This window comes from Hypomesus transpacificus, chromosome 19 (assembly GCF_021917145.1).
Source record: "Hypomesus transpacificus isolate Combined female chromosome 19, fHypTra1, whole genome shotgun sequence".
Classification (NCBI taxonomy): domain Eukaryota; kingdom Metazoa; phylum Chordata; class Actinopteri; order Osmeriformes; family Osmeridae; genus Hypomesus; species Hypomesus transpacificus.
In genome coordinates this window covers 5,328,598-5,345,994 of record NC_061078.1, presented here as the reverse complement: position 1 = coordinate 5,345,994, position 17,397 = coordinate 5,328,598, and the positions used below count along the sequence as shown (strand labels likewise).

Here is a 17,397-nt window from a genome sequence, read left to right as displayed (position 1 = left end):
CTGTGCTGTGCTTCTCCTCCAAGCACACTGACAACAGCATTCTAGCAAAACAACCCTCAGCCAAGCTTCCTTCACCAACAGCTTGTTTACCCTTCCTTCTTGTCCAGTGATACTGTTTTCAACATTTCATCATGTGGAGCCACTGGTCAATGTTAGTTGATAAAAATGAGAAAACTGTACATGGCTAAAACAATGTCCCTCCCTCCCTCACACACTCCCTCCCTCACACACTCCCTCCCTCACACAGTCCCTTCCTCAAACACTCCCTCCCTCCCTTCCTCACACACTCCCTCCCTCTCTCTCCTCCTCCCTCACACACTCATTTACTCACTCACATGCACAAACACACACATACACACACCAACATTCTCAGACCAGGGTTATCTATCTTGGCAGCCGGTCAGATAAAGCAACAGGACTGTTCTATCCACATCTGTTATGTTACTGTCCTTGTCCAAACACAATGGTTGAAGATTAGCTATCAAAACCATCTTTCTCAGGAGCAGTGAGTCTCATGTTCCCTCTGGTCACTTAACTGACCTCCATCTCTGCCAACCTTCTAACATACCGTGCCCAATGACATCACAAGGTCGCCCAAAGCAACTGGATTCAGGAATAGAACCTCTCCGAGCCTCTGTCAGAACCGAGAGGTCTCTGTTTCCCCCCAGACTACCAGGACTAATTGGCAATGATACGGCGGTCTCCTGTCAAGGGAGTAATGGCTTGTAATAACACGAGGGCATTCATTGTTCCTTTTCCTCTCCTGGTGGGCAGTTTGACTGTTCCCAGGCATACGATGGACCTCGGGGGGTTTGTGTTCATTTGAGAACTCCTCGGGATGTTCAATTAGCCGGTTACCACCGACCATTAGTGGAGTTGTGGTCGAGTGCTTTGCTGTACAGAAGCATGAATATCTCCACGTGGTAATGAGTTTCCGTCCCCATCGCTGCGCGGTGGGGAATGGTCGCTCGCTAGTTGAAAGCCACTCCCACTGGCTAATTGGAAGCTCATTGTGTCCCTTGGCCGTCTCACAGGAAGAAGGCCTTCAGTGAACCAGTATGTCGGATTGGAGAACGGGAGGAAATGTTGTTGTTGTTCTACCTAACGAGGATGCCCGTCCTTTGGGGCGGACTGGCGTTCTCACTCATCTACAGTAGTGCAGGAGCTCTGGATGTGAACAGATGAACGGAGCTGATCACACGTGTTCCCCTCCAGTCTACAGTGGTCTGGTAGTGTCACCTCCAGCAGCAGGAGAGCTGAGCCCAGTGCACTAATACAGGTCTGGAACCATGGGGTCCAGGCCCAGTGTGTAGGGATATGAGGGTCTGAACCCAGTGTGGAGGGATATGTAGGGTCTGGACCTGATGGTGACATTGATGGATGGACATATAACATCAGAGCTGAGTATATCAGGCTCCACCATTGTTGTCCTACTGTTCCACACAAACGCACACCCTCACGACCAATCATGTTTCCTGGCAGTTGTTGTGTGTTGTTGTGATAACAGCTGTACGTGCCGCCTGTTGACCTCTGTTTGCTACAGGGTTGTTATTTTACTGCAGTGGGATTGAGAGCTGTAAAACATTTGTGTTCTCCTCGAGTGTGAAGTATCATTTTCTGGAGCTCCTCTGATGGGTAAGTGCTTCAGATGGATGTGTTTTGTCTCTGTGGCTGAAATAAACACTGTTATTAAATTCACAAGGGCTTTTAGAAGAAGTCGCTGCTGTTGTTTGAATGGTCACGTTAGATGGAGATTAAGAGCCTGTGTTCTCAGCAAGAATGAGTCATCCACTCCAGTTGAATAACCAACAGACTGGGCTCTCCTTCATTGACGCTCTAACCAGCTTTGTATAGTGAGATAACAAGGTTATTGGTGTTTTTGACTTCATCAAACATTAGCCTGGGGAGAGTTTTGGTCACTTGTGAATGTAAGCCATTGAGTGATTTCCCCTCAATTACGCAATTGGGTTTTATTGGGCCACATGCAGCCCCTCAGCCACTGTTCTGCTTTGGTGATACGAGGTCAGGCCTACAGCAATGAACAGATTTATCATCTCTGGGATTGGCTGGCCAGGCTTTTGTGGACAGTGTTTTGGACAGGAAGACGCTGTAGGGGGTGAGGGCTGATGCTCAAAGCGGGAAGCAGGACAGAGGGTGACGTTCAAGGGGTCAAATTACCCAAAGGCCCCTGGCAGACCTGGTCATGATGACTCACAGCTGATAAAACATACAGCTTTGATAGTCTGCCGTCACAATAAATAGCTCTTAGCCCTCTCTGTAACACACATTTACACCTTTTAAGTGTTGGTTTAGATTCCAATCTTGTTATAACTCTTTGTCCTTAAATAAAATTCTTCAGCAACAGCTGACCTCTTGAAATAGAAGTCTTGTTCTTATAGCATTATATTGTTTCTGGCAGACTGAAAGGGATACACAGGCATTTTTGTGGTATCCATTGTAGATTCAGTTTAGGAATAATGTTGAGAGTAAGGTTATTTGAGAACCCTGCCATGATAGTTAATGTGTTTTTGTGGATAAAGACCCGATGATAACCTTTATTCTAGAATGACAGAGACTTCATTTGCACCATTAACAGTTATATTTTGCTTATGCATGTGTCTGGGTGATTGTATCAAATACAATGGGTTGTTTGAATGTCTAATATAAAAAATATAATTTTCCAACTAAAGAAGGACTTGTGCAAGAACAAATATACATTCGGTTTGCTTGGATTAAACGGAACATTTGAAATGCCAATGCATTTTTGTACTAACCCATGACTACCACACATCCATGTATAAACACAGGGGCTCATGGTACAAATACACTGAAAGAAGGCCAGGGTCAGATTATTGCTCAGAAGCCTTTGGCAGCAAGAGGTGTACTGGAGCAGGCATTCCAGAGAGGGCTTGCAGTCCAGCCCCATGGTTTTGATCAGACTCTACATTCCCTGGTAGCTTAGCCATCCCCACCCTCCATTGAGCTGGGAGCATCTCAGCCCTGCCTGGAAAACACACGAAGCTGGATCCAATCTGAGGAAAACGCCCACTCTAGAAGGTATCTGAGTTTGGGAACAGGCCCAGGATCAGCCTGCTACTCCCAAATCCCAACCATAACAGCATAGGGAGGTGAACACACTGACTGGTTTTGGATCAGTGTCTGTGGACAACTTTGTCCCGGCCTCCGGTCCACCAGCAGAGAAACAGCAGTTGCTGCTCTGCTGGATGGAGGACATTGTTCTGTGGGATTGGTTTCCAGATCCTCTCTGTCTCTCCAACATCCTCAGGGCAGAAGTTCATAACTGGAAGCTGCTTATGTAACCAAAATGAAACAACACCAGTCTGAAGCCAGCCTGTAAACTTTTCACAGATTTAAAGATGGATTTCTGCTTCAAATTTTTCACAGCCTAACTGCTATTTATAGAGTGGCAATTGTGCACGTTCATATTGAGCACTGATCCATAAGAAACAAGTTTGTGTGCTTTCAAATACTTTGAACACGAGTGAATCTGCCTAGAATGTCAACTGGACTAGGTTTGCACTCTTGCCTTATCTTCCAGTTGGTTAGGCTTCTTCTGGGTAGTTTGTTCAGCCCCCCAATGCAGCACAGTTAGTGGCGTGAACTAGCTTTCGTCTGGCAGGAAGACTTGAGATAGTGGTATTTTAGCAGAGGTACACAGGACTTTAGGACTTTTGAGGTCATCAATAAGTCTGATAAGTTTGTTCTAAGATCTGTCCCTCTCTGTTAATCTCCTTTACATATGTAGATGTGGTAGCAAAACGTTAATTTTTGGAAAAAAGAGGAAAGAATACTGCTCTCAACATATTCCATAATAGCTTTCTTTCATCTCCATACTACATGAAAGGGTCTGAGCAATCTTTGCCTACTAATGCCAAGCTTGTCTTTTCAGAACATTTACACAGACAGTTTGGAGCTCATCAGACCAACTAGCAATATGCCTGATCCTCCTGGCTATGATAAATACAGCCCAGTATCCACTCCATATGGTTATTTTACGATGGTGGGCAGTGTGCACAGATTTCTTACCTACTATTAAGTGTTTCAACAGCCCAACCACACCTGGTTCTCCTTTAATGTCCCTATAAGGTATAGTAATGTGGGAGGCTTTTGGTGGTTCGTAATGCGCCAAATTGCCACGCTCAAACAGGACAAATCTGACTTGCGGTAAAAAAAAAAAAACACTGCAGTGCATCATTTGTGACCGTGACACCTATCTGACACAAAGTTGATGAATCTGCATGAAGCTGTGCTATTATCCTAACATGAATTTTGCCAAAAGAGACCCTGATGAACAGACTCTACAACTTTTTTCACAAGCTATCAACAACTTACAAAATGTAAAAGAAAAAGCACAGTAGATAATAATAAGATATATAAAAAAAATTACGAAAACATATATAAGATATGTTATGTATATACTTTACAAATATCCCCCAAAACATAACGTATTATATATTTGTGTGTGTGACAAATTAGAATAAATGCACGAGCCAAGGTTTACAATGTGCAAGGGTCAATACAAAGGTGCGGAAAATGATAAACAGCGAACAAGGATATCCGGTATTCCCGGAAATCCTTTATTTGGCATCGGTGCTATGGCCGAATACACTGCGCTAGCAAGCTTGCTACTTTGACGTTTATGTTTGACAAGGTCTTAATTGATCAACCGGCGTTGTTTTGTACTTGACAGTTTTTGCATGGATTTTGCTCCAGCATTTTCGTGGCACACATTCAATAACCGAACCAATGCAATGGCTGTCTGGGTTTGAGCTTAATTTCTCATGCTAATAGCTAGCTAGCCATCAAGCTATACAAAAGAAAGGACATTAGCTAGCCAAGCTAGTTAGCCGATGTTAGATAGGTCCTAGCTATCTAACTACCCATCCGAGAATTGCTTTAAGTATTTTGTTGCCCGAAAACAGGTGGACAATATAGCCAGTAGTATTAGCTTGTTGTCGTTTTCTAAGGGAAAGCATCTATCGGGTAATTCCGAGCCTCAATGCCCGAACAAGGCCCGAGAATGAATGGTTTTTCCCTTGGCGAACTATGCTGGCTGTTCTGTTGCCCTCCATGTCCCAGTCGTATAGCGGCTAAACTGGCATTTCTCCCCCCGGAGCCCACGTATTCTGTGCACACCGATGCTAACGGGACCAGTAGTTTACATTTAACCGAGCGCGCGGACTGGCAGTACTCCCAGCGGGAACTGGATGCTGTCGAGGTGTTTAACACCAGGACCAGTAGGGGTAACCGGGTTGGCTGCATGTTCGTACGCTGTGCCCCAAACAGTCGGTACACATTGCTATTTTCTCACGGCAACGCAGTAGACCTGGGCCAGATGTGCAGTTTCTACATCGGCCTTGGGTCCAGGATCAACTGCAATGTATTCTCCTACGATTATTCAGGCTACGGTGTCAGTAGCGGTAAGCCGTCGGAGAAAAACCTATATGCAGATATCGAGGCGGCTTGGCAGGTGCTGAGAAACAAGTGAGTTTGAAAACCGGTGTTCAATTGTGTATGTGCCAGCTTTTTTTTTCTGCAATACATCTGTAATGACATGCACAGCTAGCCTTAATACGTAAGCAACGACAATGGTGCTGCCTTGAGCTTTGTTCCTATCCTCCTCGCGAGAAAGTGTTTCCATGGCAACTGTAGTGTCATGCACCCCTGCATACTCCCCACACAAGTGCACTGTTTTGTATATTGAAGAAAAGTTGATTAATATATGGGTCCACCTTTTTTATCATTCTTTTATTAGATTTTTTTAAATGTATCGTTATTGTGTGGAATGCGGACCCTATAACAACATTACTCTCCATTAAGTCTGTAAATGATTACAAGCTCCAAGTTTGACATGGTATGAATTTTGGAGATCTTAAACTGAACCTGCAACACTGACCTGTAGTGGTGACTCATCACCTCATGCTCCAAATGCTTATATCCATAAATGCAGTCGGGCCCTTTCTACTTAGTTATGAGCATTTATGAGCTCTCCAGAGAGAGAGAAAGAGAGAGCTGCTCCAGTTGAGATGATCGTGGAATACTGTGACTGAGGTACTTGGAGGATGCGTTGCTATGGTACTTGTTCAGATATGTTTAGCTTAATACGCATTTTTAAACACTTTCAATTAAATCCTGATTCCCACTAAGTTCAAACAAATGGTTAATAAAAAAATGTCCAAAGCCTTGTTTTTCAAACAGAAGTTGGAACAATGTAGTCGGTCATGTGCTAATCTATAGTAAGCAGTTGTTAGCCATCACCTGCTGCTTTCATAGATAGTTTTTAAGACTGTTAACCACAATCAGCTGCTTTGAAGCTGTCTACAGTATAATTTGGCAAGCCGGAATACGTCAAGGTGTTCAAGAAAGACATTTAACAAATGATTTCCTAGTTTTCATTGTTGCCGCTTACCTGCTTCTTGCGTTAAAGTTATTTAATCTTAGAAACACAAGGTTTGTGTAAAAAGCTGTTTTTCTTCTGTTTAAAGTAATTGTTTCTTTGACAGTGTGTGATGTGTGCTTAAGTGCTGCTTTCCTGAACTGTGCTTCAGGTGAAGGTGACCGAGACGTGTGTGTCGCCGTGTTCCTGGAAAGATTTTCTGAGTGTAGCGAGCTTGAGAATTTAATTGTATTTATTTAATATGAACGTGCTGGTTTTCTCCCTCACTCTAATAATAACCTCCCCTATGCCTCTCCAGAAGTCTACCTAATGCATTGTTATACCCATGTCCTTTCCTTCCGTTTTCATTATGAATCTTCCGTTTGATACATTGTGTAAATGTCACAATGGGGAGAGTGTGATAGTGGTTCCTCCTCCAGGTCATCAAGCATGTAACATTCCATTATTGTGTGAACCTTCTAGAAGCTGCGCTCGGAGAGGGCTGACTGACCAAGTGTGAAAACACCGTTTATCATTTCATATCTCTTCAGGAGGGCCGAGTGCCTGTGGTTCAGCTTCATGTTTATTCAATATCGTTTTAATTACTTTTGTTGAGAGATCGTTAAGGTAATGCCTAACCACACTGCACAATATACTCCACGGCGTATAACTACCTTAGGGGGAGAGTCTCTTGAATAGCGAATTCATGTTGAGGTATTGATGACATTGATCTCTGTCAGTGTACCCAAGGACGTGAGTGGAGGGCAGGTGACATTTAAGGTGTATAGCGCAATGTCCAGGTTTTTTCATAGATTACACTTTGGTTTTTCAAAAGATGAGAGAAATACTTCACAGAGGAAATTAATTGAGTACATTGTCAAGAAGAACTGTGCTGTGATTTTCCTATTTCCCTGACAGATAAGTTGTGTCGTGTTTAGGGTAGGAGTGGTGAGGAGTCTCCCTGGCAGGTGTTCCTGCCGAGGCCCTACCCAGCATTGCGGGCAATATAGTGTGGGGGAGTCAGACGGTTGAGTGGGTAGGGAATCGGGCTAGTAATCTGAAGGTTGCCAGATCGATTCCTGGCCGTGCCAAATGATGTTGTGTCCTTGGGCAAGGCACTTCACCCTACTTGCCTCGGGGGGAATGTCCCTGTACTTACTGTAAGTCGCTCTGGATAAGAGCGTCTGCTAAATGACTAAATGTAAATGTAGTTGAATTCAGAGGGTTCCACTGGAGGGACTTTGTCCGGGCGTGATTCATGAGCTTTATTTGACATGACGTTCCTCTAGGAGAATTCCACAGTTCCTTGATAGCTTCTCCTCTGTGGCAGAGGAAATATATTTCTGATCTTTAATCTTAGGAAAATGCTGTCAGTTGAGGGATGTGGAGCGTTCTGTAAGCCTGTGCAGTGGTTTTGTGTGAGGCCTCCTGATTGAAGAGATTACCAGCCTGCAGGTGCAAGCTCTTACAAGAGAGGGGTCAACCAGGGTGTTAATCTATCCAAAGGTACAGCACTGCGGAAATCCCTGATCAGGACAATCAGTCCATCCCAGTCTGCCCGGACACAGGCGATGCCTCTTTATAATCATCGTGGACTTCCTGTAAAGTGCCAACCCCTCCCCTGCTTGTTGATCTGATTGGTCGACAGACGTGGTGAAAAGAATGGTTAAATCAATGGAGTGTCTGTTGGATCAGGCCCAGCATTGCAGTCTAACAGCTGGAACTTCCTCATCCCAACAGGTTCTGGCACCAGGATATCTGATGGCTCAGTTTAGCATTTTTCACTTTGCATTTTATCCTTAAGTGACATAGGTTTGTATTAGGAATCGTTTTTGTATCTCATCTTGGTGGTTCCCAGTTTGCCTCCTAGGGCTCAGGTTACCCTTCCCAGTTGCTGTCTGTGTTTGCAGGTCTGGACTGAGTGTTCAGCTGACTTCTTCGCTGAGATAGCGGTGTGCACCACTAAGGGTTGTGTGAAAGCAAACGCCACTCATTTAGAGTTCATTCTGGCTCTGGCACCTGCTGTTGGCTGCGAACATTCAGCTAATTACATTACACTAAATTATTCATTGGCCTAAGCCTTCCAGGCTGAGCTTTATCAATCATACTTAATTAATTTGACCCTCCTCCCTTCCAGTACGCATGCGTGAACACTGAGCCATATCCGTTAGGGGTTTGGGTATTATGAAAGATAATTGAGAGAATTAAAAGTTTTCTGTAATGTCTATTGTTCCGGGGTCTAATCCCTCCCAGCTGTCAGGTGCTGTTAGGCTCATTATCAGATCAATCGTCCTCTCGCTGTCATGTTGTTGCCGTCTCCTCAGGCCCCTGGCCCTCGCCGCCAGCACAGGGACCAGACGTGACCCTACCTCGGGGCCTCTGCTGGAGGGCCCAGAGACCTGGTTAACACCCCTGAATGGGTTTTCACTGGGCGTCCTGCTCTGTGCCAGTTGTTTTGAAAGACTGAAGTGTTCCAACTAAGTCTTATCACCTGAACTCTGGTGCACCCGGCTTCCTGCTTCTCCACCAGGGCATAGAAGAGAAGGATGGGGTTGTGTTGGAGAAGGGTGTGGAGATGTGTTGGAGAGCGGGAGGAGGTGTGTAGGAGAGAATGATTGGAGTGAGGGGAGACGTGTAGGAGAGAAGGATTGAGGTGAGGGCGGAGGAGGTGTGTAGAAGGCTGAGACTGACAGACATTATTAGGTCCAGTAGACCCATATCCAGGAGTGAGGAGAGTGCGGGGGGACTCCCATAACTCGTTAGATGTAGACGCCATCCACTTTATCATCTAGTGGTGTTTCCCATCAGTCTGGTTAGGTTTGTGAAGAGGACTTGATGTGTGTGGCTGGACAGGTTCAAACAGCACACCCCAGGCAGCACCCCTCCCTCCCTCCCTACATCACTGCCCAAGGCGTCGGTAAAGTACCGGCCTGGCCCCCCATTCTAGTGGAGGAAGACAGAAGGATTCAGGTCTTCCTGCTGTCTAGTCAGAGATGAACACCCTCGTTTCTCTTCCTCTGACATGAGCCCGAGCAGAGATCCTCTACCTGAAACACTGCAGCATAACTCTCGTCATTCCTCACGACTTACACATCCTGATGAAGGCACGGGGCCCGCTGGAATGTCTTTGCGTGGTCTCGCTAAATGTCAGCAGAAGTTCAAAGGCAGTCATTTGAAGGGAGAGAGCTGGGTGAATATCAGCAGGCCGTGCCCCCTGGTCGCACAGTCTCCATCCCAGGAGATGCTGCTCTGCATGGCAATGGGGCCTCCGTCTCTTTATCTGCACTGATCTGGAAATGCAGTCTGAGCTCTCAGAGAGGCGGGGCCTCCTCACAGAGCTAACCCTGGGGGGGGTGATACACCAAGGTAGAGGACGAGATGAAGGGCCTGGACTGGAATATCATATCTATAAAGCTGTACATATATACACAGCCACATAAACTGCATGTATATTTCTGTCCATATTTTTTTCTTTTATATAGGCCTAGCCCAACATGCAGTATATTTTTCACTTTTATATTGTCTTTAAGTATTTATTTTTGTTTTCTGTATTTGTGCAGCTGTAAAAAACTGCACCGTTGAGAAATGTTGTTAGCCTTTTAATTTCATCATCATTTATTTATTTTTTGCTTACCTTTTCGGGAATTTGTATTTTGTGCTTAAGGCTTTCGCACAGTACTGTACATATTCATGAAGTTATTCAATCTATTCTGTTCTATTGTAAGAAAGAATGGATAGGAGCTATTAATAACCCTCTCCTGTGAGGGGTTAGACAAATACTCAGCTTCCATCTCCCTCCTGAACCTCATAAAACCTGGAGCTTTTCATTTATGACTTGTTAGTTCTGCAGAGTTGAAGAAGTTGGGCGAGGTGGATGGGAGGGCTGTTTGTTGTGAGATCGCGAGGGCTTGATCGGTTTTGTGCGTCTCAAATCCGGAGGATTTGGTTCTTTGGGAGGGGGGGGCGTTCAGTTTGGGGGGGAGCTGGCAGACTCGAGGGAGCGAAGTTTCGTCCAGAAAATATCTGCAAATGTTTATTTTGGCTCCAGGGGACGGTTTCTCAAAACAGACTACTGTATGTGGCCTTTATCCCACTAGCCTTCCTCTTTCTAACCATCAAACTCTTTAACGTGCTTTCAATGTCGTCCTCAACCCGCTGGCCTCTCCATGCAGCCGTGGAGAGGCTGTTAACAAGTGGAAGAACTGACCATCCACAGCGTCGATGCTGGGGAGAGGGAGTCGAACGCTGACATTTCGTGCTAACTCCACTTGTTTCCATGGAAGCTAACCAGTGGGTGTTTATACAGGCCAGAACACTGAGTTAGCGTGTGGAAACTCTCTCTCTCTCCCTCTCTCCCCCTCCTTCTCTAGCTCTCCCTCACCCAACTTCCTCTTTCCCTCTCTGTAGCTTTCCGTTTGAATCTCAAATGTTTGGACAAGTGTTTTCACTAAACACTGTTTCCTTTTCTCTTCACTCAGAGAATCTCTCCAGTAAGGAGAAGGCAGCATGGCCCCCGAATGGGAACACTGTTTTCAGTCTCTTCCAAAGACCTTCCTGTCTTCCTGACAGGAGCTCTCACCAGAGCCCATGTCTTCTTCTCCCCCTCCTGGCTGTATAGCCCTGCGCTCCAGCCCTGCGCTCCCCCAGACGCTCCCCCTGCAGGTGGCCCAGCTCTACTGCGGCCTCATCCTGCCCCCCCGGCCCTGCCAGACAAACCCTGACCGTCTGGGCTCTGTGGAGCTGCAGCGAGGGTAATGAAACGGGGCCCAGTCTTGCTGTGTTTCTTGGAGGGGATATTAAAAGGGAAGTGGGCTCGTCTCCTCCCCCCCCCCCCCCCTCTGCTGACCGGGAGAGACGCCCGCAGCAAGGCCGAGCCATCAGATTTCCTCTGCTGGAAAGCAGAGAGAGCTGGCTCTGGAACTCTGCTACTAAAACCCTGTGGCTCGTGCCGAGGAGGAGAGGGAGGGGGCACACTCACTATTATTCCTCCCTCCCTCCCTCCCTCAGCTGGTGTGTTGAACACTGGGCTGGAGGGTCCATGGAGGGCCTGGTTACGTGGTTGTTGTTACGTTAGAGACAGTTACTCTTTTAGCGGTGCTATGAAGCCTTGATGTACTGCTTATGGTTAGGAACCAGAGACAAGAGACATCTTTTACACACACACACCCGCACACACACTACTCCTGTATCCTCCCCAGTTCACAGAACCTCTCTTCCCAGCAGGGTGAGCCTAGCTTGGGGAACGTGTCATCCCTCCCTCCCCTCCCTCACTGGGGGCTCAGCCGTTATGGCTGCTCTGGTCTTGCGCCCTGGAGGTATTAGTCTGGTGAAGTCTCTGCCACTGCCTGGGTCACATAGCTGGTGTGTTTGCATTCTGAGAGAGACCCTGCATACCTGAGACAGTACGTCCATACTGGAGAGCATGCCAGGAGTGGAGAGAGAGAGGGGAAGGGGGGTAGAGGTGGGAAGCGGGAGAAGCAAAAGAGAGAAAAGCAAAAGAGAGAGGCAGGCAGGCAAGGAAGGAGTCTCTGCCTCTCTTCCTTTCTCTTTTTTCTCTCTCTTTCCTCTCTGTGTTTTATAAGGCAGAACTGATTGAAGAAATCTGTGTAAAGTCTGAGTGATGTCTGTCAGGCTGCTGTGGAGCGTCTAATAAAAAGGACTTTTATAGTGCTGACCCCCCCCCGCCCTCCGCCCTCCTGCAGACCTGAGCAGTGCCTGCAGGCTGCAGCCTGGCGAGAGCTTCATCTCTCCAGCGCAGGTCATTCCCACTGTGACGGCTTAACAAGCACGTCATATTTTACAAGCCACACAGATTAGCCATGCTTGTGTCATGTCCTGAGTTTTATAGGTAGGAGTCATATTGGCTGGAAACGGAGGTTTATCTCAGCGTCGCTGACTTGGCAGTGCTAAGCCTGAACGATCCGCCGATAATGAAGACACATCTCACCATGACAACAGGCTGGATAACTGAGGCATGTTTTTGTGATGTAATCAGCTAACCCCCTGCCCCTCTCCTCCCTCCTCCCCTCTCCTCCCCGCCCCCTCCCTCCCTCCCCCAGGTACGGAGTGACTCCAGAGAACATCATCCTGTACGGCCAGAGCATCGGCACAGTGCCCACGGTGGACCTGGCCGCGCGCTACGAGTGCGCCGCCGTCATCCTGCACTCTCCCCTCATGTCTGGCCTCCGCGTCGCCTTCCCCGACACGCGCAAGACCTACTGCTTCGACGCCTTCCCCAGGTGGGTGATGAGGGGGAGGGGGGCTGGCCTGAGCTGGCCTGGCCCGGCCCAGGTGGGTGATGAGGGGTAGGGGGGCTGGCCTGAGCTGGCCTGGCCCAGGTGGGTGATGAGGGGGAGGAGGGCTGGCCTGAGCTGGCCTGGCCCGGCCCAGGTGGGTGATGAGGGGTAGGGGGGCTGGCCTGAGCTGGCCTGGCCCGGCCCAGGTGGGTGATGAGGGGGAGGAGGGCTGGCCTGAGCTGGCCTGAGCTGGCCTGGCCCGGCCCAGGTGGGTGATGAGGGGGAGGGGGGCTGGCCTGAGCTGGCCTGGCCCAGGTGGGTGATGAGGGGGAGGAGGGCTGGCCTGAGCTGGCCTGGCCCAGGTGGGTGATGAGGGGGAGGGGGGCTGGCCTGAGCTGGCCTGGCCCAAGTGGGTGATGAGGGGGAGGGGGGGGCTGGCCTGAGCTGGCCTGGCCCGGCCCAGGTGGGTGATGAGGGGTAGGGGGGCTGGCCTGAGCTGGCCTGGCCCAGGTGGGTGATGAGGGGAGGAGGGCTGGCCTGAGCTGGCCTGGCCCAAGTGGGTGATGAGGGGGAGGGGGGCTGGCCTGAGCTGGCCTGGCCCGGCCCAGGTGGGTGATGAGGGGTAGGGGGGCTGGCCTGAGCTGGCCTGGCCCAGGTGGGTGATGAGGGGGAGGGGGGCTGGCCTGAGCTGGCCTGGCCCGGCCCAGGTGGAGGTGTGTTCTCATCTTTTGTGTCAGCTCCAGAGATGAGTAGTGAAATACTGCTCTCTGCCTAGGGTGGAGGGTTTGAGTGGGGGGTCGGTGGTGGTGGGCGGGGGGGGGGGGTTGCTTGAAGGTTATCTTCTCCCTGCAGAGCTGAGAGTCAGGTGCAGGGATAGTAACTCACAGGAGAGAGGGGGAGGGAGGCAGAAGGAGAGGAGAGGGAGTCAGTGCAGACAGGCTGCCGGGGTAGTTAGTGGACATGGAGAGTTAGTGGGGTCAGGATAGGGTCTTCCCTTGTGATGTATGCTATCTCACTGAACTATCTGTGGCCCCAGCACCAGCCTGTAACAGGACAGACAGTCCCACGGTATCTATGGCCCCAGTACCAGCCTAACCCAGCCTGTTGGTGTGGATCACCCAGACGTGCTCACTCTTCCCCTGGGCTGCTCTCTGGCTGCTGCCTGGGTCCTGGGTGTTCTGTCACACCGCTGGCTAGGCTAGGGCTGCCATGACACATGAGAATTGGATCTTTTGCAATAATGTGTCTGGTCTGTCTGTGTGTGTGTGTGTCTATCTCTGGGTCTTATGGTGGTGAGCCTTTATACGGATTAGATGTGAATGTCACGACTGTTTGGAGACGAAGGCAGCAATTATCACCCTCACATCCGGTTTTTCTTTCTTTTACCCCCCCCCCCCCTCTCTCTCTCTCTCTCTCTCTCTCTCTCTCCCGTTCATAATTTTTTTGGTATTTCATGTCTGTTCTCATTTCTTTCATCTCTCCTCTATCGCTCCCTCCATCCATCCTCTCCTCTGCTGACAGCTTTCTTTTTCCTCCCCTGCGCGCACGCGTGTGTGTGTGTAAGGTGACAACATCACCATCCCTCTCGCAGCCCCAGCCTGGCCTGTAGAGATAAAGTTGAGCAGCCCAGCAGAGAGCTCATCTCCACAGGGTGCCCTCTGTCTCCTTCACCCCCCTCCCTGCGCCTCTGCGATAACCCCCCTGTACCACAGTCCCCCCCCCCCCCCCCCACCTGCTCCCTTTCAGCGCTCGCTTCAGTGGAGAGGGGACCTCTGTTCTTGTTGTCTGTGTGATTTGTCTCCAGATAGATGTGGAGTACTTACGAGGCCATCTCAGCGGACCTCAGGTGCTTGTCTAAGCAGCTGAAACAGCCCTCTCCTAGGGAGAGGCTGAGAGAGGCTGGAGGGAGAGAGAGGCTGGAGGGAGAGAGAGGCTGGAGGGAGAGAGAGGCTGGAGGGAGAGAGAGGCTGGAGGGAGAGAGAGGCTGGAGGGAGAGAGAGGCTGGAGGGAGAGAGAGGCTGGAGGGAGAGAGAGGCTGGAGGGAGAGAGAGGCTGGAGGGAGAGAGAGGCTGGAGGGAGCAGGCTGAGAGGGAGCAGGCTGAGAGGGAGCAGGCTGAGAGAGGCTGGAGGGAGAGAGAGGCTGGAGGGAGAGAGAGGCTGGAGGGAGAGAGAGGCTGGAGGGAGAGAGAGGCTGGAGGGAGAGAGAGGCTGGAGGGAGAGAGAGGCTGGAGGGAGAGAGAGGCTGGAGGGAGAGAGAGGCTGGAGGGAGAGAGAGGCTGGAGGGAGAGAGAGGCTGGAGGGAGAGAGAGGCTGGAGGGAGAGAGAGGCTGGAGGGAGAGAGAGGCTGGAGGGAGAGAGAGGCTGGAGGGAGAGAGAGGCTGGAGGGAGAGAGAGAGAGGCTGGAGGGAGAGAGAGAGAGGCTGGAGGGAGAGAGAGGCTGGAGGGAGAGAGAGGCTGGAGGGAGAGAGAGGCTGGAGGGAGAGAGAGGCTGGAGGGAGAGAGAGGCTGGAGGGAGAGAGAGGCTGGAGGGAGCAGGCTGAGAGGGAGCAGGCTGAGAGAGGCTGGAGGGAGAGAGAGGCTGGAGGGAGAGAGAGGCTGGAGGGAGAGAGAGGCTGGAGGGAGAGAGAGGCTGGAGGGAGAGAGAGGCTGGAGGGAGAGAGAGGCTGGAGGGAGAGAGAGGCTGGAGGGAGAGAGAGGCTGGAGGGAGAGAGAGGCTGGAGGGAGAGAGAGGCTGGAGGGAGAGAGAGGCTGGAGGGAGAGAGAGGCTGGAGGGAGAGAGAGGCTGAGAGGGAGCAGGCTGAGAGAGGCTGGAGGGAGAGAGGCTGGAGAGAGAGAGGCTGGAGGGAGAGAGAGGCTGGAGGGAGAGAGAGGCTGGAGGGAGAGAGAGGCTGGAGGGAGAGAGAGGCTGGAGGGAGAGAGAGGCTGGAGGGAGAGAGAGGCTGGAGGGAGCAGGCTGAGAGGGAGCAGGCTGAGAGAGGCTGGAGGGAGAGAGGCTGGAGGGAGAGAGAGGCTGGAGGGAGAGAGAGGCTGGAGGGAGAGAGAGGCTGGAGGGAGAGAGAGGCTGGAGGGAGAGAGAGGCTGGAGGGAGAGAGAGGCTGGAGGGAGCAGGCTGAGAGGGAGCAGGCTGAGAGGGAGCAGGCTGGAGGGAGAGAGGCTGGAGGGAGAGAGAGGCTGGAGGGAGAGAGAGGCTGGAGGGAGAGAGAGGCTGGAGGGAGAGAGAGGCTGGAGGGAGAGAGAGGCTGGAGGGAGAGAGAGGCTGGAGGGAGCAGGCTGAGAGGGAGCAGGCTGAGAGGGAGCAGGCTGAGAGAGGCTGGAGGGAGAGAGGCTGGAGGGAGAGAGAGGCTGGAGGGAGAGAGAGGCTGGAGGGAGAGAGAGGCTGGAGGGAGAGAGAGGCTGGAGGGAGAGAGAGGCTGGAGGGAGAGAGAGGCTGGAGGGAGAGAGAGGCTGGAGGGAGCAGGCTGAGAGGGAGCAGGCTGAGAGGGAGCAGGCTGAGAGAGGCTGGAGGGAGAGAGGCTGGAGGGAGAGAGAGGCTGGAGGGAGAGAGAGGCTGGAGGGAGAGAGAGGCTGGAGGGAGAGAGAGGCTGGAGGGAGCAGGCTGAGAGGGAGCAGGCTGAGAGAGGCTGGAGGGAGAGAGGCTGGAGGGAGAGAGAGGCTGGAGGGAGAGAGAGGCTGGAGGGAGAGAGAGGCTGGAGGGAGAGAGAGGCTGGAGGGAGAGAGAGGCTGGAGGGAGCAGGCTGAGAGGGAGCAGGCTGAGAGAGGCTGGAGGGAGAGAGAGGCTGGAGGGAGAGAGAGGCTGGAGGGAGAGAGAGGCTGGAGGGAGAGAGAGGCTGGAGGGAGCAGGCTGAGAGGGAGCAGGCTGAGAGGGAGCAGGCTGAGAGAGGCTGGAGGGAGAGAGAGGCTGGAGGGAGAGAGAGGCTGGAGGGAGAGAGAGGCTGGAGGGAGAGAGAGGCTGGAGGGAGAGAGAGGCTGGAGGGAGAGAGAGGCTGGAGGGAGAGAGAGGCTGGAGGGAGAGAGAGGCTGGAGGGAGCAGGCTGAGAGGGAGAGCTGAGAGAGGCTGGAGGGAGAGAGGCTGGAGGGAGAGAGAGGCTGGAGGGAGAGAGAGGCTGGAGGGAGAGAGAGGCTGGAGGGAGAGAGAGGCTGGAGGGAGAGAGAGGCTGGAGGGAGCAGGCTGAGAGGGAGAGCTGAGAGAGGCTGGAGGGAGAGAGAGGCTGGAGGGAGAGAGAGGCTGGAGGGAGAGAGAGGCTGGAGGGAGAGAGAGGCTGGAGGGAGAGAGAGGCTGGAGGGAGGGAGAGAGAGGCTGAGAGGGAGCAGGCTGAGAGAGGCTGGAGGGAGAGAGAGGCTGGAGGGAGAGAGAGGCTGGAGGGAGAGAGGCTGGAGGGAGAGGGAGCAGGCTGAGAGGGAGCAGGCTGGAGGGAGAGAGAGGCTGGAGGGAGAGAGAGGCTGGAGGGAGAGAGAGGCTGGAGGGAGAGAGAGGCTGGAGGGAGAGAGAGGCTGGAGGGAGAGAGAGGCTGGAGGGAGAGAGAGGCTGGAGGGAGAGAGAGGCTGGAGGGAGAGAGAGGCTGGAGGGAGAGAGAGGCTGGAGGGAGCAGGCTGAGAGGGAGCAGGCTGAGAGAGGCTGGAGGGAGAGAGGCTGGAGGGAGAGAGAGGCTGGAGGGAGAGAGAGGCTGGAGGGAGAGAGAGGCTGGAGGGAGAGAGAGGCTGGAGGGAGAGAGAGGCTGGAGGGAGAGAGAGGCTGGAGGGAGCAGGCTGAGAGGGAGCAGGCTG

The 17,397-nt window shown here is 51.5% G+C and overlaps 1 protein-coding gene across 1 annotated transcript; it reads left to right on the top strand.

Annotated features, from left to right (window-relative positions):
- Positions 1-4,595: 4,595 nt before the first annotated feature.
- Positions 4,596-14,491, top strand: abhd17c (abhydrolase domain containing 17C, depalmitoylase). Its single transcript, XM_047042338.1, has 3 exons — positions 4,596-5,505; positions 12,457-12,688; positions 14,438-14,491. The coding sequence occupies exons 1-3, from the start codon at positions 5,021-5,023 to the stop codon at positions 14,489-14,491; spliced, it is 771 nt and encodes a 256-aa protein (XP_046898294.1). The 5' UTR covers positions 4,596-5,020.
- The last annotated feature ends 2,906 nt before the right edge of the window (positions 14,492-17,397 follow it).